The sequence below is a fragment of the Brachyhypopomus gauderio genome, chromosome 8 (assembly GCF_052324685.1).
Source record: "Brachyhypopomus gauderio isolate BG-103 chromosome 8, BGAUD_0.2, whole genome shotgun sequence".
NCBI classification, from domain to species: Eukaryota; Metazoa; Chordata; class Actinopteri; order Gymnotiformes; family Hypopomidae; genus Brachyhypopomus; species Brachyhypopomus gauderio.
In genome coordinates, this window is record NC_135218.1 from 11022016 (window position 1) to 11049897 (window position 27882).

Below are 27882 nucleotides of genomic sequence, written 5' to 3' on the forward strand. Positions count from 1 at the left end.
TCGCTATATGAAATTTAACCCAGAGAAAGCTGCAGTGAAGGTAGGCAAGGCAAAGACTCTCTCATTTAGCAGCGTCATGCCTAAAGATATGACAAGACAGATAGTATGATAAATACTGTTAAATGATGTAAAATGCAATTTAAATGTAAAATTAGATATTGAAATGCTGTTGAAATCCTAAAATACTGTTATATGATGTTCAGTGCCATTTAACCTAAAATTAAATGTAGTTTGCTCTGGTGCAGTTGAGGCTGAGAGATTATTTAGCCGTTGTGGAAGGTGTGGTTGAAAGCTCAAGGCTGATACTGTAGGTTTTTGCTGTGGTCGATAATTTATTTGAGGGCAAATTGGCTGAGAGGTAATTGTGGTTGAGGGGTATATTTCAATGTTGGAATATTGTTGTTTGAGTGCCGTTTGACTATGGTGGCTAATTTTGGTTGAGTATTACATTTATAATAGATTTGGAGTAATTGTGTAAGACACTGCCAAGGCTTAAGGATACTTAGCTGTTGGGGTAGGTGTGGTTGTTGTGGTTGAGGGCAATTTGACTGACAGGGTAGTTGTGGTGGAGTTTGGGAGTAATTCTGGTTGAGGGGTGTTTGGATATGGGGTATTTGTTTGCTTTAGACGTATTTAACCTTGAGGGTAGTGTGATTGAAGGCTGTCTGGCTGATGGAGTAGCAGTTGTGGGCAATTCATCTGATGGGACAGGTGTTGTGGGCACTTTAGTTAATGGGGTATTTGTTTGCTGTGCGGGTAGTTTATTTTGGGGTAATTGGGTTATTTAGCTATTGGGGTATTTTAGGCTCTGGGGTAATCTAGGTTGAAGGATAATTTACCGTGGGGGTAGCTGTCACTATCAGGAGATATTTAGATGTCAGAGTATTTGAAGGTGGTAGTTGGAGGTATTGAGCTGAGGGGGTTATTGTGGATAAGGGTAATACATGAGGGATGCTTTAGGCTGTCCATGTAAATATTGAGGGAATGGGAGAGAGAAGAGGGTCCATATGTGTGTCCTGTGAGTCTGACCAACTTTGATGTCATGGAATCTTACCTTTACCGAACATTCCGCCAATCATTCCTACATGAAATAATCCCCCTTATGGGCTGATACCTAAAAGCTGTAATTCTGCTGTGTTCCAAAAGTGCAAGCACATTATTCCTGTATGGGGATTATATTTGTGCCAAATTTTGTGGTTTTGTGACATAATGAAAATGTCCACAACAGCCAAGTTACCCTGCAGTCACAACTGTACTAAAGCAAATTATGTTTCATTTTTAAAAGCATATATAACATTATTTAACAGTATTTATCAGGTTATTAAAATTAAAACAGACCTTTTTTTCCTTTTTAGCTGCTTTGTCTGTGACGGGCAGGTGTGAGCAACAAAAAGGAAGCGATCACGCCAAGTCTCAGGGAAAAAGGGTGGTTTAATATAAAGTGTGCAAACCTAAAACCCGTGCAATAGATCCGAATTAAGGATATAATGACCAGCGGTCAACTGGTACAAAGACAAGGCATATATAGACAGACAAACGACCATCAGGTGGGAACGGATCACGGGCTCCGCCCACCTGAGGGGCGTACACGACGTCACAAAACAACAACAACACAGCCGCTGTGGACAGAGGCGGCCGGTAGGGGGCCGCCTCACCGTGACATTGTCAAGATAACATTAAACTTAAAATAACCCCTCAACAACAACTACCCCAACAGCTTATCCCCTTAGCCTCAAATACCCCACAGTCCCCCAACCACAACTACCCCATCAGCTAAATTGCCTTCAGCATGTACCAGAATAAGTTGAAAAACAATGTTGGCTTTGTTAAGACAACATAAATAGTATTCCAACGTCTTCCTGTGGTGCGGGAGGATTAAAAGATTAAAAGTTAATGTTAGCACTGAGGATAGCAGACCCAGTGCAGACACAGGTCTTGACAGAATCTTAGAGTAGCTCACTTTTCTTTTTTTTCTGATTTCAAAAGCCTGGGAAATATGAAATGGTTTCCTTTTCTAGGCAACCTATTTGTTTGCTAATGCACAAGATAAATCCAACTAAATTTAACAACAGCCACGATTAAGTACACAAATGTTTATCATGCAGTGACCTATAGACTTACATTAACACCAGTCATCAACCTTCAAATGTGTTTCTGTCACATTGTCACACAATCTCAATTCCAAGCACTGTAAAGAAAAACCTCAGACATGATCAGCTGTTGTCACAGCTGTTGTGCTGTTTACGGTATGTTTTAATAATACAATTGTGGGGAGAACATCCACTCCACCTGTGCTTACACTGTTTTTGTCATTTGATCTCATGATGTATCTACATACTGTACATACACATGTGAAAATTATATTTTATTCAGAAACCAATAAATCAGAGCAGGGTATTATAATGAGAGCAGGATGTCATATTGCTATCTGACAGAATTAACACTAATACTAATACTGGACCACTAATACTGGATAACACTGTTACACCATATGTCTCTGACATTAAGGATTACTGTCATCCTTAGTGTATCTAAATTAATTTGAATTCAATTTGTCTGAACTAAGTTTTAGTCTCCAGTGGAATGATAGTATTTTCAGACCCCCTCCCCATGTGTCTCTCTGTTCTCTATTTTTGCATCACTGTGTAAGTGTCTGTCTGTCTGTCGGTCTCTCTCTCTCTCTAACTAAAATGTCAGCACAGTGGAGGTTGTGGAGGAGAAGCAAGTGACAGCGTGCCACTCTGTGGCTGTAGAGTAAATGAATGAGGCATGAGGGGACTGTCAAACTCCAAACCCCACAATTCTCACTGCCCAGATGCTCTTTGCCCAATCATGGCAAGGGTTTATTTTCCTTCATGAAGGGATTTTGGTTGTTTATATGCATATGAAATTATATAGAGGCCGAATTTATATTCATATGGCACATGCAGCTCTGTCGATTCAAGAGTCATCATCCTATTACCAGGAATAATCCGCTCAACTTTGCATGCACGTGTTAATTTCCTTAATTGAATATTATAGCTGCTGTCAGCTATAGTCCATGAGAAAAGGTATGAACTCCACACGTAATATGTTTGTGTCAGCCAGCACATCCCACTATGGGAAAGTGACCTAAAGCTGATCAAAATGAATCTATTTGAAATGCTTCACTAAGTATGTTTGAAAAATATTCTTCAGAGTATTATGCAGTTCTTGTTTGTGTAGCACAGCTCTTAATTGTGGAATGCGTCTTTGAGCTCTGAATGCTTTGAAAAAGTTACTGTTTATGTGAATTGCTCAATGGGTATTACGGGTCTCAACAGCTCTGCCATATTTACCTTATAGTACTTATCTGTCTTCTGCCAGGCTCATTTAGATTTTTTAGACTACTGGCAATTTGGTCTGACCAGTTAATGTCACGGGACACACATTTTTCACACTAGTTGTCATGATTGAGTCATATACACCCCCTCGGGGACAGTGCACATTATGTTAGAAATGCCCCCTTCTGCTGTGTGGAGGACAGGCTTTATTACTGTGCTCAGGAACGGCCTGTGGAGAGTGAGACTAGCCCTACGTCGACTGCTGCACGCAGTAGAATCAGCAGCACAGATCACACGGAACCTTTACAAGAATATCACAAAAAAACACACCTGCTTATTATACATATAAAGCTAAAGGCAAGCAAAACTATTGTTAATAATGTGGTCTGATGAATACTGGAGTGAACAGGATTGCAGGTAGTACAAGTGAGAAATTGGGTTTGTAATTTGTATTACATATAATTTACTAAAGCTTTATTGGTTTCTGCAAAAAATACATACACTATATTGCATGGGCGCAGATGGAAATTCTGAAGTGAGGGGGACCAAGCTGTACAATATATATATATATATTTTAGTGCTGTCAATTCCAGGTGCCGCGATTAAAAGTCCTCACCAGGATTTTGCTCAGGCTTCCTGGATTGTGTTGATTCCACTAATTATATATATATATATATATATATATATATATATATATATATATATATATTGTAGATGCTAGATTTCGGATGGGGTCAATATAAATCTGGAGGGGACATGTCCCCCCCGTCCCCAGTGCCATCTGTGCCCCTGCTATATTGCCAAAAGTATTCGCTCACCCATCCAAATGATCAGAATCTAGTGTTCCAATCACTTCCATGGCCACAGGTGTATAAAATTAAGAACCTAGGCATGCAGACTATTTTTGCATTTGCAACATTTGTGAAAGAATGAGTCGCTCTCAGGAGCTCAGTGAATTCCTGCGTGGAACTGTGATGGGATGCCACCTGTGCAACAAATCCAGTCATGACATTTCCTCATTCCTAAATATTGCACAGTCAACTGTCAGCTGTATTATAAGAAAATGGAAGTGTTTGGGAACGACAACAACTCAGCAACTAACTGCTAGGCCACGTAAACTGACAGAGTGGGGTCAGCAGATGCTGAAGTGTGCAAAGAGGTCGCCAACTTTCTGCAGAGTCAATCTCTACAGACATCCAAGTTCGTGTGGCCTTCAGATTAGCTCAAGAACAGTGCGCAGAGAGCTTCATGGAATGAGTTTCCATGGTCGAGCAGCTGCATCCAAGCCATACATCACTAAGTGCAATGCAAAGCGTTGGATGCAGTGGTGTAAAGCACGCTGCCACTGGACTAGAGCAGTGGAGACACGTTCTCTGGAGTGATGAATCGTGCTTCTCCATCTGGCAATCTGATGTACGAGTCTGGGTTTGGCAAGATCGGCATTTGTCTGACTGCACTGTGCCAAGTGTAAAGATTGGTAGAGGGGGGATTATGGTGTGGGGTTGTTTTTCAGGAGCTGGGCTTGGCCCCTTAGTTTGGAGCTGGCCCCTTCCTCTTCCAACAAGCAAGGCCCATAAAGACATGGATGTCAGAGTTTGGTGTGGTTGTGTGGATGAACTTGAATGGCCTGCACAGTCTTGACCTCAACCTGACAGGACACATTTGGGATGAATTAGATCGGAGACTGAGAGACAATATAGAGTATTTAAATGCTGAAAACATACAAAAATACTATAGTTTCTGGTTGTCAGAAAGATTTGTATCAAGGCAATCTGGAACTGATGATTACCTTCTGAAAAGAGATCTCTATTCAGACTCTTTATTCTCAGATTCTACACCACGCTACCTTATGCATTATATAATGGTGTTTGTGTTTGTTTTGGGTAGCAAGCACTGAGGAAACTGTCATTCTCAGACAGCCTGGCAGCTGTCTCCAGATATCACCTTTTCAAATACGTGCTGTCAGGATGACTTAAGTACAGAAGATTTTAAACATAATGTTGTGTGACAAACTCTCTGTAAAGTTATTCTCGGTGGAGGTGATGAACCTTTGGGGAAATAAACCTCTTCAACATTAACCTCCCAATTCCTCAAAGTCACCCTTTCATTTTACTCCTGTTTCTATAGCAACACCTATAGAAAGAGTAAGATGATCACTTCATGTTGCCCTCTCCTCATGATCTACAGAAAGCAGGTAGTGGGAAAACCTTAACATGATATGACAGTATTGACAGTGCAGTACTATGAGTCTGTAATGAAGGATTCTATGGATCTTTCTTTGTGAAAGGCATGGATCATTACATGGTCTTGAAGCATCCAACTGAATTTTTCTAATTGAGGACACTGGTTTATATTTTAGTCTGCTAGCAACGAAAGCTGACAAGTATTGAATGAAAGGAAAACCTCAAAAAGATCAAATATAAGCAAACATTACTGAACTAAAAATGATGATTGATGTAACTCAGAACTATATTACACAGTGAAAATCATTTTGGCACTTTGCAAAATCTACTTTAAAGACTAGAAGGCACAGAGATGTCAAAAAATATTTTTAATAATCCCTACATTGGCTCATCTGGATGTCACTGAGCTGAACCATGTACTCATGCATGTAATGAGGTCTTTTAGAGTACCTGCCAGGAGAGACATGCAGAGGACTAAAGGGAATCTTAACTAAAATGTGTCTTTTTCCCTTTGGCATGATCATATGTCCTTCCTCGAAGGCTTCAGGAAGACCGAGTTTGAGGGAGAAAAAACCAGTAAGCTCCAGGCTAGAGCGCAAAGACACAGAGAGACCAAGGGCCCTGCGCTCGATGGCAGTCTGTGTACAGAATGACATAAATGTGCTTAGCAGGATCTCCTCTGAGATGTCTTGGTGTCATAAATGAGTCTAAACTGAAATTAGAATCAGCGATGGAAACAGTACTCATAAAAGTCAATTGCCCTTTTCTTTTAAGGTATCAGCCATTAGGTTATCATTAGGATATCACTTATGCCTGTCCCCACGGAGAAACAGAATAAGTTGTGTAGTCAAGCGCTACCATCCTAAGAAAGTAAGGAAGGCTGAATTATTAATTTTTTTAACTGAAAATGTGCTCAATGTTGAATATGCTGATTTATAGAGTCATGGTTTTAGTGTATCTGACAACTCTGCTCTGGCTGTGAGGTGTCTAACCCTGGAGCACTGAATCACAATGGCTCTCTGAAGTCTGTGGCGTGTGCTATGTAGATCATGAAAAATGATTCTGCCTCAGAAGGATGTCTTGTGAAATAATTTTAATGTGTTTAAAAGAAAGAAAGTTTTGGACAAAGAGTAAATGTCGATGAGCACATGGATGCATTAATAGGGTGTCTGAACAAGAATTATAGATGGAATCTCCTGTCTTTGCTAGGCTGCCTAGATCAGTCTAAAAGTCACTGATTGACTGGGTGAAGATAACTTAATATTTTAGCTTGGAACAACTTGCTGGCCAGCCTGCGTGTGGAATGTGGAATGGGATATTATTATAATTAATAGTAATAGTAACTGTATCACTGTAGTGCCAGACTGCCTATACTATTAAGAGTATGTAATAAAGGTTTCTATGGATGTTTTTTTTTGTTTGGTTTTATGAAGGGAATTGATTATTAAAGCTTCAGCAATTTCAGCTATAACTCCAAATATTACAATTCTAAATGGTAAAAACACTGCTTTTTCAGCAACAATACATGGAAGACCAATCAAATTCTACATTTCCTTCAGAGAAGATTCCAAGTATCTAAGATGTCCTACTGTAGAGACTTATGTGATACATGTTTTGGCTTGCCTAGCTCTCTCCTTAGATGTCTATTTTGCTTACTGTTTTATGCTGTGCCATTCTGCGATCAGTATTATCTTTCCCATAATTGGTGCTCATGCACAGCATGAATATACATCACAGTGCCAGAAGACTCATCTCATGAACCCTTCTGTTTTCTTACAGGTGGCCAATCTCTTGCGACTTTTCCAGATTCCCCAAATCAGCTATGCCTCAACTAGTGCTAAGCTTAGTGATAAGTCGCGCTACGACTACTTTGCTCGAACAGTACCCCCGGACTTCTACCAAGCCAAGGCCATGGCTGAGATCCTGCGCTACTTCAACTGGACCTACGTCTCCACCGTTGCCTCCGAGGGCGATTACGGAGAGACTGGCATCGACGCGTTTCAGCAGGAGGCCAGAGCTCTGCAAATCTGCATCGCCACATCTGCCAAAGTTAGCCGCTCCATGGACCGCTACAGTTACGAAGCAGTCATCAGGTCGCTGTTGCAGAAGTCCAATGCTAAGGTCGTGATCCTCTTCACTAGGGGCGAGGACGCCAGGGAACTTCTAGTCTCAGCGAACCGCATGAACGTCTCCTTCATCTGGGTGGCTAGCGATGGCTGGGGTGCGCAGGAGAGTGTGGTGAAGGGCAGCGAGTCAGTGGCAGATGGAGCTTTTACCATCGAGCTTGCTTCATACCCCATCCAAGAGTTTGCAGAGTACTTCACCAGCCTAAACCCTTACAACAACACCCGCAACCCCTGGTTCCGAGAATTCTGGGAGCATCACTTCCAGTGCAGTCTGCACGACCTCAGCTGTGGGAAGCATGCCTTGCGCAATGGCAAGTTTGAGCAAGAATCCAAGATTATGTTTGTGGTGAATGCCGTGTATGCGATGGCACACGCCCTGCACAACATGCGGCAAGCAGTATGTCTGAATAGCACCAAAGTCTGCAGTGCCATGAAACCAGTAAATGGGAAGAAGTTCTATAAGGACTACATCTTAAAGACAAAGTTTGATGGTGAGTGATCGGAACGTGCACTTCTATGGTCCCTGCTCATAGAAATTATTACCAATATGAAAAATGGTAACTATTTCTATGAAGAATAATTACAATTTCATAATTATTGTTTCATGATGTAAATGTGAATCCATGCCACAGTCCATAAGTCATTTGGCAGTGGTGCAGCTTTGGGGGTTTGACTGTGTGCTTGAACCCACTGGATAGGAAAATGACTAAACCAAAAGCTGACTGTCATTTGAGGTTACCTATGTGTGTGTACTTGGGTGAGCCAGTGAGAGTCATATCATGAAATTAAAGCCATAATGTTCTGAAATATCAGAGTAGATCAACCAGACCCATATTAAGCCTAACGAACATAGATGAAAATATTTCCAGTGGTCAGTTTTATGGTCAATTTAGTCCTAGGCCAGCCTTAATCCACCCATGTGTGGGAATACAGACCACAAAAGACAAACAATACATAATTTATTTATAAAGATAAACATTCACATAAGAACTCGATCCTGGATGTTGTCAGAGATGTGCAAAAATAAGATACATTTTAAAAGGTTTGTCAGTATAAAAGAGGCTGTATAAAAATTGTTATACTGTGTATAACATTCAGTTGTAAGTATATATTATATTATTTCAAATCTTGTATACTGGACATCAGAGCAAAATGAACTAAATCTGTCACTGGCCAATCACGAACAGTTTAACATTTACTGCTTACAGTATAGATGATTGTGTTTTGTTTTGCATTCAGTTTTACACATTGAAAGTAACCAAAGTTACCTTCAATTACTTACTACATTCAGGTCTGCTCTTGGGTTTCCTAAATAGAAATGGGATTTAAAATAATTACTCATACAAAGTCATTTCTCAGAGCAGCTGAGCCTTATTTCGATTGCTTTCCACTTCTTGAAGATAAGGAACACTATTGTGATTCAGTCTGCAGCACCGAGATATTTAGTATTACCTGCAGGCTCTGAGAGTTCTTTTGTCACACTGTTGACAATGGGAAAGAAGTTTTATCCTCAGCATAAATAATGCATTCAGAAATCTCATGCCAGATATAAAAAACACTATTGTGTCATGCTGTAGGTATATCTGTAGAATACAATAGGACCAAAATTCATTCAAGTTAACACTTTAATATCAAGTGGCAAGATAAAACCCTGAAATAATGTCAAAGAGCCGGGCCTATGAATCAGAGAGCTAGACCTGTACGTTACTATGTTGTGTTGAATGAATCAGCTGCAGTCAGTGTGTTTCTTCTTTGTAATAGTTTAGCTGTGTACTGCTAAATGTTTTAAAAAATGAAATCATGAAAAAATGAAATAAAGCAGTTTAGAGCAAGGGTCAAAACAACAACAGGCAGATCGCCACACCAAGCCAGAATACAAACCCACAGAGGAAAACAGTCCTGGTCAAAACCAGCAGAGCAAAATAGAAAAGGCAGACAAACCCAGAAAGGATCAAGAACGAGGCTGGTACCATCAAAGCAGTAAGTGAAACCACTAAATTCACACACTAGGATAACAGCAATATTTAACACAAGGGAAATGCCAAATGCCAGATATATAAATAGACAGATAATCATGGAAACAGGTGTGATTAATAATCTGGTGATGAGGCTCGTGTGACTGGATGTGTGATCACTGGGATTGAGGGAGACAAGCTGCCTGACAATTGGACTGAATCGTGGCTACTGTTTCTGTAGGGAAATAATTCATGACTGTGATTTGTTCATTAGCCAGAAATTGTCGTATCTTGTTTTCATTACAAATTGAATTTTTTTCAGTACTGATTAAACAAATAGGAAGGACTGCCTGGCACCCTTGGCATAGCTATCAACAGAACTGCAATGACAAACCCTATCAATGTTTCAAATCACGTTCCTTTTTTCCCTTCTTAACTGATCTATTTTTGATGTTCTTTCAAGAGTTGTGAAATCACATCAAAGCAACAAGGCAAACATGTGAATCAACCTTCTGGCCTCAATTATATACATGTAGTGCATGCACCTGTGTCCAGTGAAAATGCAAACCTGAAACGTGAGCCTTTTGAAACTGTAAGCCATGTAGGGGCTTTACATATATACTTGTCCTAAAGGTTTACCAACTTCCTTTCATACAGGAAATATATTATGCTCTCTGGCCAAACTAAAAGTCCCCTTGTTGCAGCTTTGCCATACTGTATGTCTTCTGTCTTTGCAGCTCCGTTTCGTCCGGTTGACACAGAGAACACCGTTCAATTCGATGCGTACGGGGACAGCCTGGGCCGCTACAACATCTTCCACTACCACAAGGAGGACGGTGTATATATGTACAGCAAAGTGGGCTACTGGGCTCAGAGCCTGAGCCTAAACACCAGCCTAATCCCTTGGGAGAGCCCAGTGATTCCCACATCGCAGTGTAGCGACCCCTGCAGGAAGAACGAGATAAAGAGCATGCAGCCCGGCGACGTGTGCTGTTGGATCTGCATCCCCTGCCAACCCTACCAGTACCTGCTGGATGAGTTCACCTGCGCCGATTGCAGTTTTGGCCAGTGGCCCCTGGAAAACCTGACGGGTTGCTATGACCTGCCTGAGGAATACATCCACTGGGAGGACGCCTGGGCCGTGGGGCCGGTCACCATCGCCTGCCTGGGCATCTTCTGCACGCTCTTCGTCATCGGCCTGTTCCTGAAGAACAACGAGACACCGGTGGTGAAGGCCAGCGGGCGCGAGCTCTCCTACATCCTGCTGCTGGGCGTGCTCCTCTGCTACTGCATGACCTTCATCTACATCGCCAAGCCGTCGGCGGTGGTGTGCACGCTGCGGCGTCTCTGCCTGGGCACCTCCTTCGCCGTGTGCTACTCCGCCCTCCTCACCAAGACCAACCGCATCGCCCGGATCTTCAACGGCGTGAAGGACGGCGCCCAGAGGCCGAGGTTCATCAGCCCCGCCTCGCAGGTGGCCATTTGCGCCGCGCTCATCTCCTGCCAGCTGCTGGTGGTGGTGGTGTGGCTCCTGGTGGAGGCGCCGGGCGTGAGGAAGGAGGTCAGTCCCGAGAGGAGGGACGTAGTCCGGCTGAAGTGCAACAGTAAGGACTCCAGCATGCTGGTGTCGCTCACCTACAACTGCGTGCTCATTATCCTCTGCACCTTCTACGCGTTCAAGACCAGGAAGTGCCCCGAGAACTTCAACGAGGCCAAGTTCATCGGCTTCACCATGTACACCACCTGCATCATCTGGCTGGCCTTTCAGCCAATCTTCTACGTCACAGCCAGTGACTACAGGGTAGGCAGATTCAAGTTGAGCTGTAGCTCTGACAGCTGTTCCATTACTCTTCACAGGGGCTTTATAGAATTTCAGCTGAAAGATATGACCTATCAGCATAGTACAAATACTCCTCTCTATCAACTTTAAGACAAAACTTGACTATGTAGACTAAAGATCTAAAAATCACAAAATCTAAACAGCACAAAATGATACAGAAACAATTCGGAAAACAACCCAGAAACATTCACAAGTTCTTTGGGGAGCTCAAATCTGGTCCTGGTGACCTGCCACCCTGCAGAGTATAGTTCCAACCCTAATATGACACAAATTAATCCCAGTTAATCAGGTTCTCCAGTAGCTCCTTATTATTAGAACAGTATTAGCTTCTTATTATTAGAGTGTTAGATCATCTGAACCGCACTTGGGCACCCCTGTCATACACTAATTACTTCAGTCTGTGGGCTCATGCTAAAAGCTTGTGTGTCTTACCCAAGTGCTGCCATCAGCTGTCTCAATGTCCCAATTGTTTAATGATTAATTAATAGTTAGTTGGCACTACTATATTCTTGCTGCTATGTCATTATCTGAAAACAAAACAAGCTCTTGTGCATCCATGAACAGCTCTTGTTTCCAGCAGTGTCCTGGTTTTGAGACATAGAAGATTCTTTAGGTGGCATCCAGTGATGTTTAAGGCCACGTCCTAAAGGTGCAACCAAGCCATGACCAAGCTAGTAGTTTTTTCCAGAATGTTACCTTTCAGACAGCTTAAAGAGAACTCTTACACCTTCACAGATACTGCTGCACTACAGGCGTTGAACATCAGTATATCTGATCCCCCCCCAATTTTGCTCTGAGTAGTGAAAGTAATTATATTACATTTTTGAACTATTGTTATGGGGTCCAGCTGCTCAGATCTCCAAAATGTTCCCTAATTCATGTTTTTATTTCTTTAAGGAGGCAAACTTATCAGAGCTCCAGGCTATTTTCTAACAAATGCTTCCACAGTGACTTAAATCACACTGCAGGTACAGTCAATACAAAACCTCTTATTTCTATTTCAACGGTTTCTGTGAGATAACCTCTTCCAACTTCTTGAGCTGTCTCTGCTGTATATGCCGTATTCATAACAGTGTGATACGGTGAGTTTGCCTTATGGCCAATACCTGCTGTTTCAGGCGACAGATAGAAAAATCCCTTTGATCGTCTGTCTATCGTGATGATGAAAGGATCAGCTCTTGTTTCATGTGTCTGGGAAGCTGCTCAGTGGAGAGAGTGAGGGTGATGACACCATGGCAACTTATTGGAGTGTGAATTGAATCTTTCTGAGCCCCTTTCCATCAAGTGCTGTTAATGACAGATACCTTTCGATAGTTATGTAATTTTATGGGGCTTTATGGCCATGTGTTGGTATTAATAGTCACAGCAAAAATAGTTTAGATACGTCTCCCCGAGATTCTAAGGGCAGTGCAGGCACATTTAAACATGCTTCGGTTGTTACAAAAGAGCTAGGAAGATCTTTAGAAATGTGGTGAAGACATTGGGAGGGGAGATGATGTGTAGAGGAGGTGAGCAGGAAGGAGAAGAGACAGGAACTGAGGGAGGCTTGGAACAAGAAAACACCGAGAGCAAGAAGGAGGGAAACGTGTGAGAGTGGGAGACGTTATCCAGTGCAAAGTGAGGTGTGAAGCCAAGCCATATGAGTGTGGTTACGCATGCAGAGTGTGTGGCGTGCACTCTGCTGAAGGTGGTTTGCCCAGAGGAAGCCCAGCGGACCAGAGGTTGATCACACAGGCTGCAACACAGCACTGCTATGCTCAGTGAGAGGCCTGTCTAACACAGTGTGGAAACACATTGTTACTAAACCACAGGTGTTGGGTGAGGATGGGCTGGCTGTCCCTGCCTCTAATGATGCAATGAGGAATGATTAAAGGAAGGGGTGTTTCTGGGAGTGTTGTGTGTGTGTGTGTGTGTGTGTGTGTGTGTAATGCATGCATTGATGTGTGGTGGAGTGTTATGACAATTTCGGCAGAATTCCAGCTGAGGCCCATGTTTGGGGGAAAATGTGCTTTTGAGAGACCTAAAACTGACCCACCCACAAGGACACACACTCACACAGACATCCTTGACAAACTATGTATTGCTGTTGCATGCAGTTAAACCCAATCATAACCCAAATAGCAAAAATAACAATCAATACTAAATATTTTAATTTTCAAAGCAAATAATTATTTTTAAAAATACATAATAAACCCAAACAAGCAAAGAATCAGATGTGCACACACACACACACATACACAGACACAACATGTAAATGTAAACATAGCATCCTTATTGGGTTCACATTTTGTGTTTATTTTGTCATATTGATAAGGTAAATATTTCATTTAGAAGAAGCACTAGCAGGATCTGGGGGACAGTACAGACATATGACTCTAGTACTCAAACTCTAGTACTCAAACTCTAAAACTCACTCTAGTACTCAGACTCTAGCACTCACTCTTTATAGAACTCAGACTCTAGTACTCAGACTCTAGTACTCACTCTTTATAGAACTCAGACTCTAGTACTCAGACTCTTTATAGAACTCAGACTGTATATAGAACTCAGACTCTGTAGTACTCAGACTCTTCATAGAACTCAGACTCTTTATAGCATGCACACTCTTTATTGTAACGGCAGCAATGAGGGAGTGCTAAGTGTGAGGTTAGTTTTACAGTCCATTATCCATAATGACTTCAAACATAAAGCAGAAGCTGGCAGTGAAGCAGACTGAACTCTTGGCAGTCTCACACATTAAATGTAGTGAGTACAGTCACCAGTGCCTTCAGGTCAATAATGGTCAATAATCACTCCGAGGACAGCAGGACCTACGGATCGTAGTCACCGGTGAAAGAGAAAAGCAGTGAGGAACAGGTGCAGGGGATAAACGGATAATGAGGGTATAATGAGTGGGGCAGTGCCCGAGAGCATGGGTGTGTATATGTGTGTGTGTGTGTGTAAGTGGGCGTGTCCCTCATAGGTTGGGACCAGTGCATTGTGACATTTATAGTACTCATCTGGCCTTAACAGTGAATAGATGTGGAGACTGAATTAGTCATTATTAATTTGTTCTATTAACAGCCATGATATCTGATGGACTGAAGCATGACCAAGATGATGCATTTGAACAAATATCACGATATCAAACATATATGCTTATCAGGACATTTAAAAAGCTTGTCTTTGCTATCACCTATAGGAATACCAAGCAAACAAGAAAAGCTATTTTCTCTAATGAATCTACGTCTGATCCAGAACACATGCGATTGGCAGTGTCCAGAGAGAGAGGAGCCAGTCTTCCTGGACACACTTACCACTCCACTCCATTGGGCTGGACTGGTTAAAGCCCCTGTAAAGCACTCATCTCTGGTTACGCAATGGCTCTCCTTCACAAACTCTCATACAGCTATTTGTGGAAAACCCACGGCCCCACACTGTGCTCCTCGAAGATGGCATTTAGTTCAAGGTCGTCAAATAGAACAAGAATACAACATGGGATATAGCAACATTTTGTTTTAGAAACTGTTGATATTTAGATATATGAACTGAAATAGTTAATGTATGCATTAAATGCTTTGGTTTTAGTGTAAAAAAAATCCATAATATCCAAATTATGACTAGTCAAGGGGAAATGACCCAAGCTAAATTCAGTTATCCCAATGAATAAAGTAGAATGTGACACAGATCTCAAATCCGTGAGATACAAGTGAACTCCAGCCAGTAAGTGAAGGTCAATCTCACCTGTGTTAGTCTCAGTTGCACATTTCAGTTATAGATATTAGCTTCAAGATCATGATCACAAGAAATCATTTTGTGGTTGTAATGACAGAGTTTGCTATTATCCATCTGTACCAGAAGTCTTTATCCTTTACCTTTATTCTGGCTCACATGTAAACCCTTAAATATACATAATCAGAAGGTACAGTATTTTGTATATTTATTTGTAAGCATGCATGAAAATGCATCTCCAAGGCGTACCAGAAGTCTTTATCCTTTACCTTTATTTTGGCTCACATGTAAACCCTTAAATATACATAATCAGAAGGTACAGTATTTTGTATATTTATTTGTAAGCATGCATGAAAATGCATCTCCAAGGCTCATATCAGATGCAATGCCCTTAATATGAAACTGGGACCACTAGCGATAACCATCTGGAAATATGGATACAGCCCAAAAAGGGAGACTTTAGCGTCCACACCACATAAGAACACATACTAATAGACCTGAGCTTATCTCCACGTAAGAGGCCATCCTGCTTTTTAAAAAGGTCTTGGAAATCCTGCCCTTTATACTGTCACAACCATAATAAAGAACAGAAATGAATAATGTAAGTGTTCCAACCCTCAGGTGATTTAATAAAGTAAACCCCCCCCTGTGTGTGTCCGTGCTCTCTCAGGTGCAGACCACCACTATGTGCATCTCGGTGAGTCTGAGTGGCTCCGTTGTGCTGGGCTGCCTCTTCGCTCCCAAGATCCACATCATCCTGTTTCAGCCGCAGAAGAACGTCACCACTCTACGGGTGGCCACCACGCGCTTCAGCGTCACCACCGGCCCCGGCTCCAGCTTCTCTCAAGGTACGCTGCCCCTGCCACCGTCACCATCAGCAGCCAGGAGGACCCCGGCCTGACACCCCAGCTGAGACACCGCAACACATACACCCACTTACTATCAAATGATCCCAACAAGGTTCCAGTACACCTAGAACAACGGGGTTATTGAATGGAGTTAATGACGAAATCAGAAAATGACACAGGGTTTCATAGGCCAGTCGTCTCAGAATGACCTTTGATCATATCTGCCTTGCTGGTGTTTATGAGCTGTGTTAAAGCAGCACATGGCGCTGAGTGACTAATCTTGAGTTTTCTGCCCTGTGGTGTCAGTCTCCAATGTTGTGCCGACAGTCTGTAATGGGAGAGAAGTAGTGGACTCGACAACATCGTCTCTGTGAAGGACTACACTTCATCTGCCACATGTGCTACACAGATTACTCTTATCATTAGTCAATACAACAGGTGTTTGCTGATATTAAGGAGGCCACTCTCAGTAAAGAGTGCCATTAATCTTGTTCTCAACGTGCTGTGAGTACAATTATACAGTTTTCTCTCTCTCATTCTCTCTCTTTCTTGCTCTATCTTGACTAGTTAGAACTTACAATGGGATGCCAATTAAAGCTCTGTATACCCCCTTCTTTTTATGAAGAATATGAAAAAGTATTATTTGAGATATGGAGTAAAATCATAGTAAATCTGTTTAATGTATTATATGCAGGATGTTTTTAATGTAGATTTTTGGTGATTTGGGTTTGTGTTTTCTTGTAATTTATGTAAATAAAATGTGTTTTATATAAATATTGGGGATTAGTAGCTGATTTGTTTGTTTCATATGTCTACTGAGTTAAATTTTAATTTAAGTTTTAAGTTAAGTTTTAATAAACATTGTTAATATACTCTGTATGGACAAAACCACTCCTGGTGATTGAGTTTGGTGACCCATTGTGTAATTACCCAGTGTATGTAATTAAGCACATACCTAGGTGATCCCCATAGACAAACTCTGGCAGTACAATGAGTACTACTAAAGAGCTCATAACTGTCATAAGATGCCATCTTTACCACAATACAGTTTGGAAAATTTCTGCACTGCCATAAATGGCCAGTAAACTGTAAGTGCTTTTATGGTAAGACTTAAGCTTCCAGGAGCAGCACCTCAGCTATGACTCAGTGGTAGACCAAAACCTACAGACCAGTGGTAGACCAAAACCTACAGACCAGTGGTGGACCCAAACCTACAGACCAGTGGTGGACCCAAGTCTACAGATCAGTGGTGGATCCAAACCTACAGACCAGTGGTAGACCCAAACCTACAGACCAGTGGTAGACCCAAACCTACAGACCAGTGGTAGACCCAAACCTACAGACCAGTGGTAGACCCAAACATACAGACCAGTGGTAGACCCAAACCTACAGACCAGTGGTAGACCCAAGCCTACAGACCAGTGGTAGACCCAAACCTACAGACCAGTGGTGGACCCAAGTCTACAGATCAGTGGTGGATCCAAACCTACAGACCAGTGGTAGACCCAAACCTACAGACCAGTGGTAGACTCAAACCTACAGACCAGTGGTAGACCCAAACCTACAGACCAGTGGTAGACCCAAACATACAGACCAGTGGTAGACCCAAACATACAGACCAGTGGTAGACCCAAACCTACAGACCAGTGGTAGACCCAAACCTACAGACCAGTGGTAGACCCAAACCTACAGACCAGTGGTAGACCCAAACCTGCAGACCAGTGGTAGACCCAAACCTACAGACCAGTGGTAGACCCAAACCTACAGACCAGTGGTAGACCCAAACCTGCAGACCAGTGGTAGACCCAAACCTGCAGACCAGTGGTAGACCCAAACCTGCAGACCAGTGGTAGACCCAAACCTACAGACCAGTGGTAGACCCAAACCTACAGACCAGTGGTAGACCCAAGCCTACAGACCAGTGGTAGACCCAAACCTACAGACCAGTGGTAGACCCAAGCCTACAGACCAGTGGTAGACCCAAACCTACAGACCAGTGGTAGACCCAAACCTATAGACCAGTGGTAGACCCAAACCTACAGACCAGTGGTAGACCCAAGCCTACAGACCAGTGGTAGACCCAAACCTACAGACCAGTGGTAGACCCAAACCTACAGACCAGTGGTAGACCCAAACCTACAGACCAGTGGTAGACCCAAACCTACAGACCAGTGGTAGACCCAAACCTGCAGACCAGTGGTAGACCCAAACCTGCAGACCAGTGGTAGACCCAAACCTACAGACCAGTGGTAGACCCAAACCTGCAGACCAGTGGTAGACCCAAACCTACAGACCAGTGGTAGACCCAAACCTACAGACCAGTGGTAGACCCAAACCTACAGAGCAGGTCTGACGTGTCCTAGCACTATCCTCAGTTGCATCACTCACTACCAATTTTTTAAAATTGCCTCTGGAGCAACATCAGCACAAGAACTGCACATTGTGAGTTTCATAAAATGGGTTTAAGTGGTGGAGCAGCTGCACTCAAGACCAAGATTACTACATGCAATGCCGAGCTTCAGTGGGAGTGGAACAGCACGTGCCACGGCTGTGCGCTGGAGCAGCAGACCTTTTTTTTCTGGAGTGATGAATTATGCTTCACTGTCTGGCAGTCTGATAGATGAATCTGGGTTTGGTGGATTGCAGGAGAAAACTACCTGGTGGAATGCATAGTACCAACATGAAGGTTCGGTGGAAGAGAAATAATGGTCTGAGGCCGTTTTTCAGGGTTTAGCCGAGTCCCCAACTTCAAGTGAAGGGCAATATTAATGCTACACATCACAAAGGCATTTTAGACACTTATATCCTTCCAACTTTGTGACAGCAGAATATGGAGGCATAGTTTGACAAGTCTGATGTAGAGTTGCACAGAGCCCTGACCTCAAACCCATTTTAACGCCTTTGGGAAGAATTCAACCACTGTGAGCTAGGCCTCCTCATTCAACATCACTGCCAGACTACACTAATTAGTGGCAGGGGGAATCAAATTAAGACCTCTGGTTTTGAAACAGGATGTCCAACAAGTGTCTACATTATTTTGGACATATAATGTACATTATGCCTGGCAGGGGACCTTTGGTATTAGGTTTCCCATTACATGACATTCAATTACAAACCCCGTCATTACCATCACGTACACCCACCAGCCACTAATTTTATATTAAAATACTGACCTTGTAGGTGTACAGATGTAGCCTGTAGACCATTTATTGTCATGCTCAGTGTCCTACTGCCCTTCATATGTGGGCAGCTTTTCACCACAGAACATCCGATATATGTGGACGGCTAACCACAGCAATGACACTGCCAGGAATGAAAACCGCAGCAACACTGTGCCTGGTCAGCATTCGCCACCCTGACACCCACAACCGTGTCACTACCGTGCTGTGTTGACTGTCGTCCACCGTTCAAATCATATCCTGTCAGGGGTGGACCGTCTCTCACAAACTGACTGGTCCTTTCTAACCGACATGGAGGCTGACAAACTGTGTACGCGTCCGTGCGCTCACAAAACGCATCTATGGCACACCGAGCAGTACCAGTATGTGTAAGATGGGTGTTTCTAATAAAATGTGTAGCATAGTTTGACACTTGTCACGTTATATGCTGAGCAGTTTTTCAAAAACGTAATGTTCTCTAGACAAAATACTTTGAAACTGATTAACTATGTCATGCTATTTTAGGTAACAACGCTCAGGGCTGCATGAAAAGCTAGCTGCAAGCTTTCACAGATACTTTCTAATTCCAGATCATCATGCTGACCAAACGGACTAAAGGCACCTCAAAAATGTAGTACTAAACATTTCACCCAGAACGAAAGATATGAGACTTCATGTCAGTTCACAGCTGATTCTATAAAGACACAAATAGTAACCGAATTTACGGTTGTAGAATGAAGAATAGTGTGTCTATAGCTTACTAGGTCTGTCGCTGCTGGAAAACATGATAGATTATCCCCATCTAGTGGTCATAAAACAGCACTGCAACAAAGACAACAAGCTGAACACAGAACAGACATGGTAGTTTTGCAAAATCTAGTAGAATGAAAGAACGGATTTTTTCCTCATTAATAAAAAACTGAATGTGAAAAGACAACATAGTTTTAATGACAGAAGCATTTACGCCTTTTCTATGTTCATAATAGCGCCCTCAACTGATGAAAATCACAGCATGTCTAATTTATTACTCAGTAAATCACTAATAAATACATTGTACCAGCATAGCAGATTACTCTACTTTGTGAGGTCAGAAAACAATTAAATTCGTGCTGCAGGTAAATACCAAGGCCAATTATCCTCTAAATCGCAGTTGGCACATTCCAGGGGCCAGACTAAAGCCATCTCTTCACAAAGCCAATTGCAGCCCAAGTACATGCTAGCTTTAATCACTAAATGGGATGTATACATGGACCTACTTTGAAGTGTTATATACATATATCCTACTTTGAAGTGTTCTTGTCCATATACAGTGACTTACAGCTGAACAGTGTTAAACGTATTTACACTTCACAAGCTTGCGTATGTAGAATATCCACGTTATTGTGTTTCCTGTGTACCTGGTACAGACAGAGAAGCATATTTAATAATATTAATATGACGCACAGTTTACACAGATCCCTGACCTCAAACCCATTGAACACCTTTTAATAGCAGTGACTAACATCAGTGGCACCGTGTCCTTGTTCTTCTGGGCAAATTGTGGTTAAATTACACTAAATGCTGCTTTTTATCATAAATGAGGGTAAATTTAAAAGTTCATCGTTCTTATAATTGCTAGAGGTGGAAGCAGGATATACTCTTGTGTTTTAATTATTTAGATAACCAGTTTATTTTGCATATGCAATATTTACTGGATATGTGCAGTAAAACTAGGTGATGGCAATAATTTAGAAAATTGATATATTATTTCCATTCCATGCAGCTGCTAACCTGTGAAACATGTCAATAAACAGTATTTTAGGGCAGTAGCTAACGTCTCTGGTAAAATCAACTTCAAGATTGTCACCTTATAACCATCCACAAGTGTTTTCCACAGACGAGCTATATGATTATATACGTTTCGCCTGTTTAGCCCACTATTGTCGCGTTTCTTTTAAATTAGTACCAAAAATTTACGACAAAGAGTTTCCACAGAAATGTTAGAGGCACCGTGATGTGTGTTGAGTCCATAGTGTCGATATAAGCACTACGGAAGTCGGCACAACACCGGCAGCTGGAGGAGCAACACAGCCGCTAACTCCACAGCCAAGCCGGCTAGCCCTCAACATCCTGGGGGAGAGTTGGCGTGTTTCAACGGGTATGTGGTCGGTTGCTTATCTAGCCAGAAGGTCTGGCTATCGGCTATCCGAATTGTCCATATCTAACCTTGTAACTTAAACATAAACATTGTTTATGTAAACATAAACTAGCTAATGTCCGAAAAAGCGAGGCAGGTGGCTAACCTAACTTAAACTGGGTTGACAATCAACATGCTAGCGAAGTTAGGTGAATAAGTTAGCTCTAGTTAGTTAAGATACCTTGTTCCTTGATTTTTTTTAGCTATAGCTAAATTTCCTTTGCAGCATAACGAAACATGTTTAAGGCAAATTAGTCTTTATGCGATATGGGTCTCGTAATCAATCATAGAAATTCAAGTCTCTGAGCCTTAAGGGCTGACAAAAGTTTCCCCAGCTGGATGAATATGCTCCAAGCAGCAACCTTTTTCAATGTTTATATCTCTTCAGCTGTCACTTTGCTTTCTTGGTGGCTGGAAGCAGCCGGTTTCTGGGGTATTATTATTTTCCAGCTGGCTAAGTAGCTAGCTAACTACGTAATGTAGTTGGGCAAGTCCGGGCAGGCCCTCGTTATTCTGGGACCTTAACGGACGTGAGACGTCCGTAGTTTGTTTAGGATTTCACTCCTCTCAGGAGAGCTCACTGCGACTCATCATGTATGATTTATCGTCATATATATGCGGTATATTGGATTCTAGCTTACTCTGTAATTCCCATTATGATAAGACTTGCACACACGATAACGTTTCGTTGTAATGCGGGTTTAGTACACAGGCTGAATGACATCAGTGTTAAAGCAAGCTAAATGAAACGTCTTCTTTTGTCTGACACTAATATAAGCATCAACAATGAATACCCGCAAAACAAACGTGGAAACATGCACTGATTTTCTCTTGCTCGATAAAAGGTTTTATGCTACTGTAGCTGTTTTGGTGTAGCTACTTTAGGGAGAAAGAGAGAGAGAGAGAGAGAGAGAGAGAGAGAGAGAGAGAGGATGGCACCTAAAAGAAGAGCAGCGTCCGCCACCAAGGCAGGAGGGAAGAAGGTGAAGAAGGAGCCTGAACCCCCAGTGCAAGACAAATTCACCTCTGTTAAAGAGGCCCTGAAGGCTACAGGGTCACAAGTCAAGGCCAGGAGGAAGCCAGACAGCTTTTGTCACCTGCCAAATACTGAGGTTTGAACAATCTCTTTCAGTTTACAGATGACTTAAAACAGATCACCTCATCTGTCAGTTAAGCCACACAAATAATTGCCACCAGGGCCGGAGTGGGCCATTTTTTCAGCCCGGGAGTTTCGTGCCCAAATCCGGCCCAAAATTATTTTTCCCTCCCAATCGGCCCAAACATGAGCCGGCCCATCGGGAATCCTCCCGAATCTCCCGATTAGCCACTCCGGCTCTGATTGCCACCATAACATTTTAAACATCTTAACTGGTGGTACAAGATTCATCCACTGGCCTAGAACACGGACACCGACACACACATGCATACACATACCCAGAGGATAATTTCATGTCTGACCTAACTCTTAATCGTCTGTTTAACTGTGTCACATGAAATGAAACTGGTGTCACTGTACTTGTACTTTATCATGAATAGTGTGTTTGTTAAACATGTGAAAATAACTAACTGAAAGTGGATTAAAACATTCTGGTAAGTCAAATCAAAGGTATTCCATTACATACAGGTTTAATTTAACCATTGAAATGTAAATTCTCTGTAGGTCATCTATGAGTTATTGTTCAGTACAATTGTTGATCCTACAGGTCCATGAAGATTATGATTGTATGCTAAACCAAACGGATATTGGAAATAACAACAATAAATTTTATGTAATTCAAGTCTTACTAAGTGGAAGACAGTATTATTGCTGGACAAGATGGGGCAGAGTGGTAAGTTAGGTTATCTTTTCAAAATGGATTGCATTATTAATTCTGACAATACAGTATGAGCAGTGTACATACAATTGTACTGTGCTGTAGTATAATTTCAGTATAAGTAGCTTGTGCCATGTTCATTCTTGTATTTGTTCCTTTTTCTTCATTATTTTGCCAGGGAGAGTCAGGACAGAACAACTTAGCTGGGCCTTCAAATGTTGAGGCAGCCATTAAAAGTTTTGAGAAAAAATTCAAAGACAAGACAAAAAATAATTGGAACAATCGGGAAAACTTTGTCTCCCATTCGGGGAAGTACACTCTGATTGAGGTGGATGGGGACCAGGACGCTGAAGTGAAGGTAAATTCTGAATTTACCCAGTTAGTGGGGTACTGTTATCCAAACTATTTCAGTATTAGAAGTAATGATATTGATGATATTGCTGTTTTTAATGCTATTAACCACTTGGTTCAATAGATCTGGGGGTTCAAGAGGAACATGACGATGCTTTTTTTCAGACTTTGTGACATACTGCTCTTCATCATTTATATATCAGTGACATTATGAGCATGGCATATTGTATTAATAATTGTGAAAGTGGTTCCGTTGCATATAGCTTTGCCTGTTTCAGCTGATTTGGGGTGTGGTGGTGTGGGTGGATGAATATTCCAGGTTGATGCGGTAGATGGTGGAACTGGGGTGAGGAGAGGGAATACTCTGCCTTGCAAACTGGATGACCAGACCCAAAGACTCATCAAGTTCATCTTCAACAACGACATGTTCAAAGAGGCCATGGAGAATATGAACCTGGGTGTGATTTCAACTCAACCTCATTTTCTAGTTTAGACTCCCAAGAAGCCTATTTTTGTTCTTAATCTACCTGGTAAACCAACCTGGCTGACTTCTAAGCTAGCATTTGTTTATTTTTAATTTGGGATTTGAGGTGAGGAATGTCAGGCGAGGCAAATCGGCCCGAGATGATTAGGCCGCCTTGTGTGGGAAAACCTCGACTGACCTGTTGAAGCCACTCCCTCAGCACAAAGGCAGCACCACAATGGACGGGTCTCCAGTTCCTGTGTGTAACTCTTGTTTCCTTGCGCAGACATTAAGAAGATGCCGCTCGGCAAGCTGAGTAAGCAGCAGATTGCCAAAGGCTTCGAGGCACTCGAGGAGCTCGGGGAGGCGATAAAGATTAATAGTAATGAAAGTAAACTGGCAAAGCTCACTTCGAATTTCTTCACCATTATTCCACATAACTTTGGGCGGAACAGACCTCCTGTCATCAATACTGATTCTGTCCTTCAAAGCAAGAAAGAGATGCTTCTGGTGAGATGTCATGTGTACATTCAGCAGGCACTGGTGTGTTATTAGTTGTTATATGCAGCTACATTGTGTGTGTGTGTGTGTGTGTGTGTGTGTGTGTGTGTGTGTGTGTGTGTGTGTGTGTGTGTGTGTGTGTGTGTGTTGGCAGCATAAGGCTGATGTTTCTCCTACGAGTTGTGAGTCCTCTGATTTGGGGAAATAAATTATTGAAGTTATGAATGTAAAGTTAGTTTACCATGCCTCTGTCATGGAATATGTTTCTGTCTTGAGCATCAGACCGAACTCTCAAATGTTTTAGAATGCATGTGTTTATCAAACTGTCTTTGTCCTGTCCAATAGTCTGGCATTGAAAAACTTACACATTATGACTGCAGAGTTCACAGTTTACATCATGTGTTCTCTATGCCCGTCATCACCTGCTAGGTGCTGGCAGATATAGAGCTAGCCCAAAGCCTCAAAGCTGAGTCTGAAAAGGCCAAGGAGGAGATGGTAGAGGCTGTGCCTCATCCAATAGACCAGGACTACGAGTCTCTCAAATGTAGCCTAAACTTATTGGATAAGAAGTCCAAGGAATTTAAGGTATACAACTACACACTTTAAGGGAAACTAGCAATACATTGTTTTTGTCCCCCTAAAAATAGCGATTATCTATGAAAGTGATTATGGCAGCTCACATGAAGTCAAGAACCAGATTAGTTTGTAGTCCTAACATGAACCATTTACCCCCCCCCCCCCAACCCCCCACACACACACACGCACACACACCCCATTATCTGAATGTCTTGTGTATTATATTTGTTTTGTTTAAGATTATTGAAAAATACTTGAGTGCTACTGGCCAGGGACCTACCATAGTAGATGTGTGGAAAGTAGACAGAGATAAAGAGGTAAGAATGTTTAAAGCGGTATGTTTGCATATACTGTGTTTGTGCTGTGTGTGAGTTCTTGGTTAACGCTGACCGATATCAATCATGGTATAACGAGCAACCATAATCTCAATCCACTGTCCATCTAAGCGTGTGTACGATCTGTGTGTGTTAGGCCGAGCGCTTCAGCGAGAACGACACCCTGGAGAACCGGAAGCTTCTGTGGCATGGCACCAATGTGGCAGTGGTGGCGGCCATTTTGAAGAGTGGTCTTCGGATCATGCCTCACTCGGGGGGGCGTGTGGGCAGGGGCATCTACTTTGCCTCTGAGAATGCTAAATCTGCTAGTTATGGTGAGGACGAGAATCTTCCTTCCTAAAGCAACATTGGCACAGAAATGAAAGAAAAAAAAAGACAATTTCAATGCACAAATCTTGGCAACAGAATCATCAATTTCTCTCAGTCAGTGTTTGGATATTAAGTTCAAATTTAACATTTTATAATAAGCATGATGATGCAGAAACATTTTAAAGTTAACATCCTTAACATTTTTTTTTTGTCAGTGCACACATCGAATGGTATTGGGATCATGTTTCTGAATGAAGTTGCTCTGGGGAAGGAATGCACCATCGTTTCTGATGATTACAGCCTGAGGAAGGCACCCGATGGCTACGACAGCGTAGTAGCACGTGGCGTACAGGAGCCAGGTGAGTGGGCCCTAAACAGTATAACAAAATAATGTAATGACAGTTCTTTATTGGGATCACAGGTGGGGAAGACTTAATAATTCATTTAGAGGATTGGAGATATTGAGAGAGTGTAAATCTGGACTAGGTATTAATTTAATAAACATGGAAACGAAATCTCCAGTTGTGTGCGTGTGCTTCTCAGATCCCAGTAAAGACGTCGTCATTCAGTTAGATGGGAAGGAGGTGTGTGTGCCACAGGGGAAGGCCATCAGCCAGGCTCAGTACAAGGGCAGCTGCTTCCACAACAGTGAGTACCTCATTTACAAGGAGAGCCAGTGTCGCATCCGCTACCTCCTGGAGCTGCGCTTCTAGCCCCTTCCTCCAGAGGGCGCTCACGAGGGATGCAGGAACCACAGAAGAGGGAGAGATGCTTGTGAATGAGACATTCACAGTTAACCAAAGTTTGAGTTTGACTCTTTGATCAGAGTAAATTACATTGACATGTGTAAATAATGTTTATCAGATTCATCGTATTAAATAATGAGGAAGACAAATGTTATTAGGTAATGGCTTTGTGTTGTTTTGTTTTTTGTTTTTTTTTTCCTCATAAGATTAGTCTCTCAAAGCATTCTTCACCCAAAGATGCACTAATTTTTGTGTGCAAATAAGTGCACATTTCCATGTGATGCAGACTTTTAGTAAATCAGATTTGTGAGGTTCTGAGTAAGTCACTTAGAGGGTCTTGGAGGTATCACTGGGAAACTGAATTATCAATGTACTTTTTCAAAAAATATTACAGTTAATTAACACAAAAAATAGCTATATGAGGGAATTAAGTTATACAGTATAAAACTGTAAAATAGAGTAAAAGTAAAATGGTAATTAAAAGTGAATTTTCCCACTTTCTTCCAAACTGATTCTTCATTTTATTATTCATCATTAAATCTTGTTTTAGATTTGAAAATTTTTATTCCTGGTTTTGTCAAGGTTTCCGTGATCAAGTCTTGATATTTTGAAAATTTGATCTGTATCTATACTACTTAGGTAATATGTGCACAAGCAGATTGGCACAGCCATTGAAAGTGCATTAGACTGCTTTTACATTAATCTTTCTACTAAATTTACTATTAAGCTTGAACAACTTAGAGCCATTATGTCAAAGATGCATGTTTTGAGTTAACCTTAGAAATCTCTCCTGACTTTCGAAAGTGCAGCACAATGTGCTACGTAATAGGTTTTTCATAAAGGCAATATGTATGTATGTATGTATGTACTCTAACCCTAAAAGGTTTGAGCAGAGGCTCCATCATTTACTAACAGCACGTTTAGTTTATGAAGAACTACCCCATCCCATAGACAGCACTTAACTTGCGTATTACTCACTTGAACAATTTTAGATGGGCACATTCTTCATGGTACACTGTGGTCATACTGCTAATTCTGGAGAATAGTATGTCTGGATCTTCTGTTTGTACAATGTGTACGACTTGTTTGCACTCTATCATATTGCAGTACATTAGCACTTGTTATAATTGAGGTCTGGAGGAATGTACAGGTTATGTGAGTGCCTTGGGTCAGGTTCTCACTGTGCAGTTGAGCAAAAAATAAATAATTGTTTACATCTTGAAGACATTTGGATTTATTGGTATTCATTATTCGGTACCCTCAAATTTATTCCTTTTTCTTTTCCATGTGCTCAATACTCCCTAACTTTTGTGCCTGCTTAGCCATTTAAGCTGTATGCACTTTCAGTTTAAAATGATTATTCAGCAAATGGTAGTTTAGAAGCATCTGATCATCTGTTTGAATAACTCTTAAATTCACAAAAGACTGGATATGAATAGCCAGCATGGAAATGGTGCTATGGTACATGTACAAACCATGTACATACTC

At 41.9% G+C, this 27882-nt stretch overlaps 2 protein-coding genes across 3 annotated transcripts in view; both read left to right on the forward strand.

Annotated features, from left to right (window-relative positions):
- The window catches only part of grm2a (glutamate receptor, metabotropic 2a), a 26872-nt gene extending 10139 nt beyond the window's left edge, over window positions 1-16733 (forward strand). The window contains exons 2-5 of the mRNA XM_077014373.1: window positions 7265-8102; window positions 10304-11367; window positions 15788-15965; window positions 16272-16733. Of these exons, the coding sequence (XP_076870488.1) occupies window positions 7265-8102; window positions 10304-11367; window positions 15788-15965; window positions 16272-16339 (2148 nt within the window). The 3' untranslated portion in view covers window positions 16340-16733. The remainder of the gene's footprint in view (window positions 1-7264; window positions 8103-10303; window positions 11368-15787; window positions 15966-16271) is intronic.
- A 4249-nt stretch (window positions 16734-20982) lies between these two features.
- On the forward strand, window positions 20983-27617 carry parp3 (poly (ADP-ribose) polymerase family, member 3). 2 transcript variants are annotated; one of them, XM_077014374.1, is made up of 11 exons: window positions 20983-21260; window positions 22176-22411; window positions 23003-23128; window positions 23292-23471; window positions 23784-23922; window positions 24214-24437; window positions 24858-25013; window positions 25244-25321; window positions 25476-25653; window positions 25864-26007; window positions 26192-27617. In XM_077014374.1, exons 2-11 carry the CDS (start codon window positions 22232-22234, stop codon window positions 26359-26361), a joined length of 1575 nt encoding a protein of 524 aa, XP_076870489.1. In that variant the 5' UTR covers window positions 20983-21260; window positions 22176-22231; the 3' UTR covers window positions 26362-27617. The 2 variants fall into 2 exon arrangements, with proteins under 2 accessions (XP_076870489.1, XP_076870490.1); XM_077014375.1 differs by having other exon boundaries at window positions 20983-22411.
- Window positions 27618-27882: the final 265 nt, after the last annotated feature.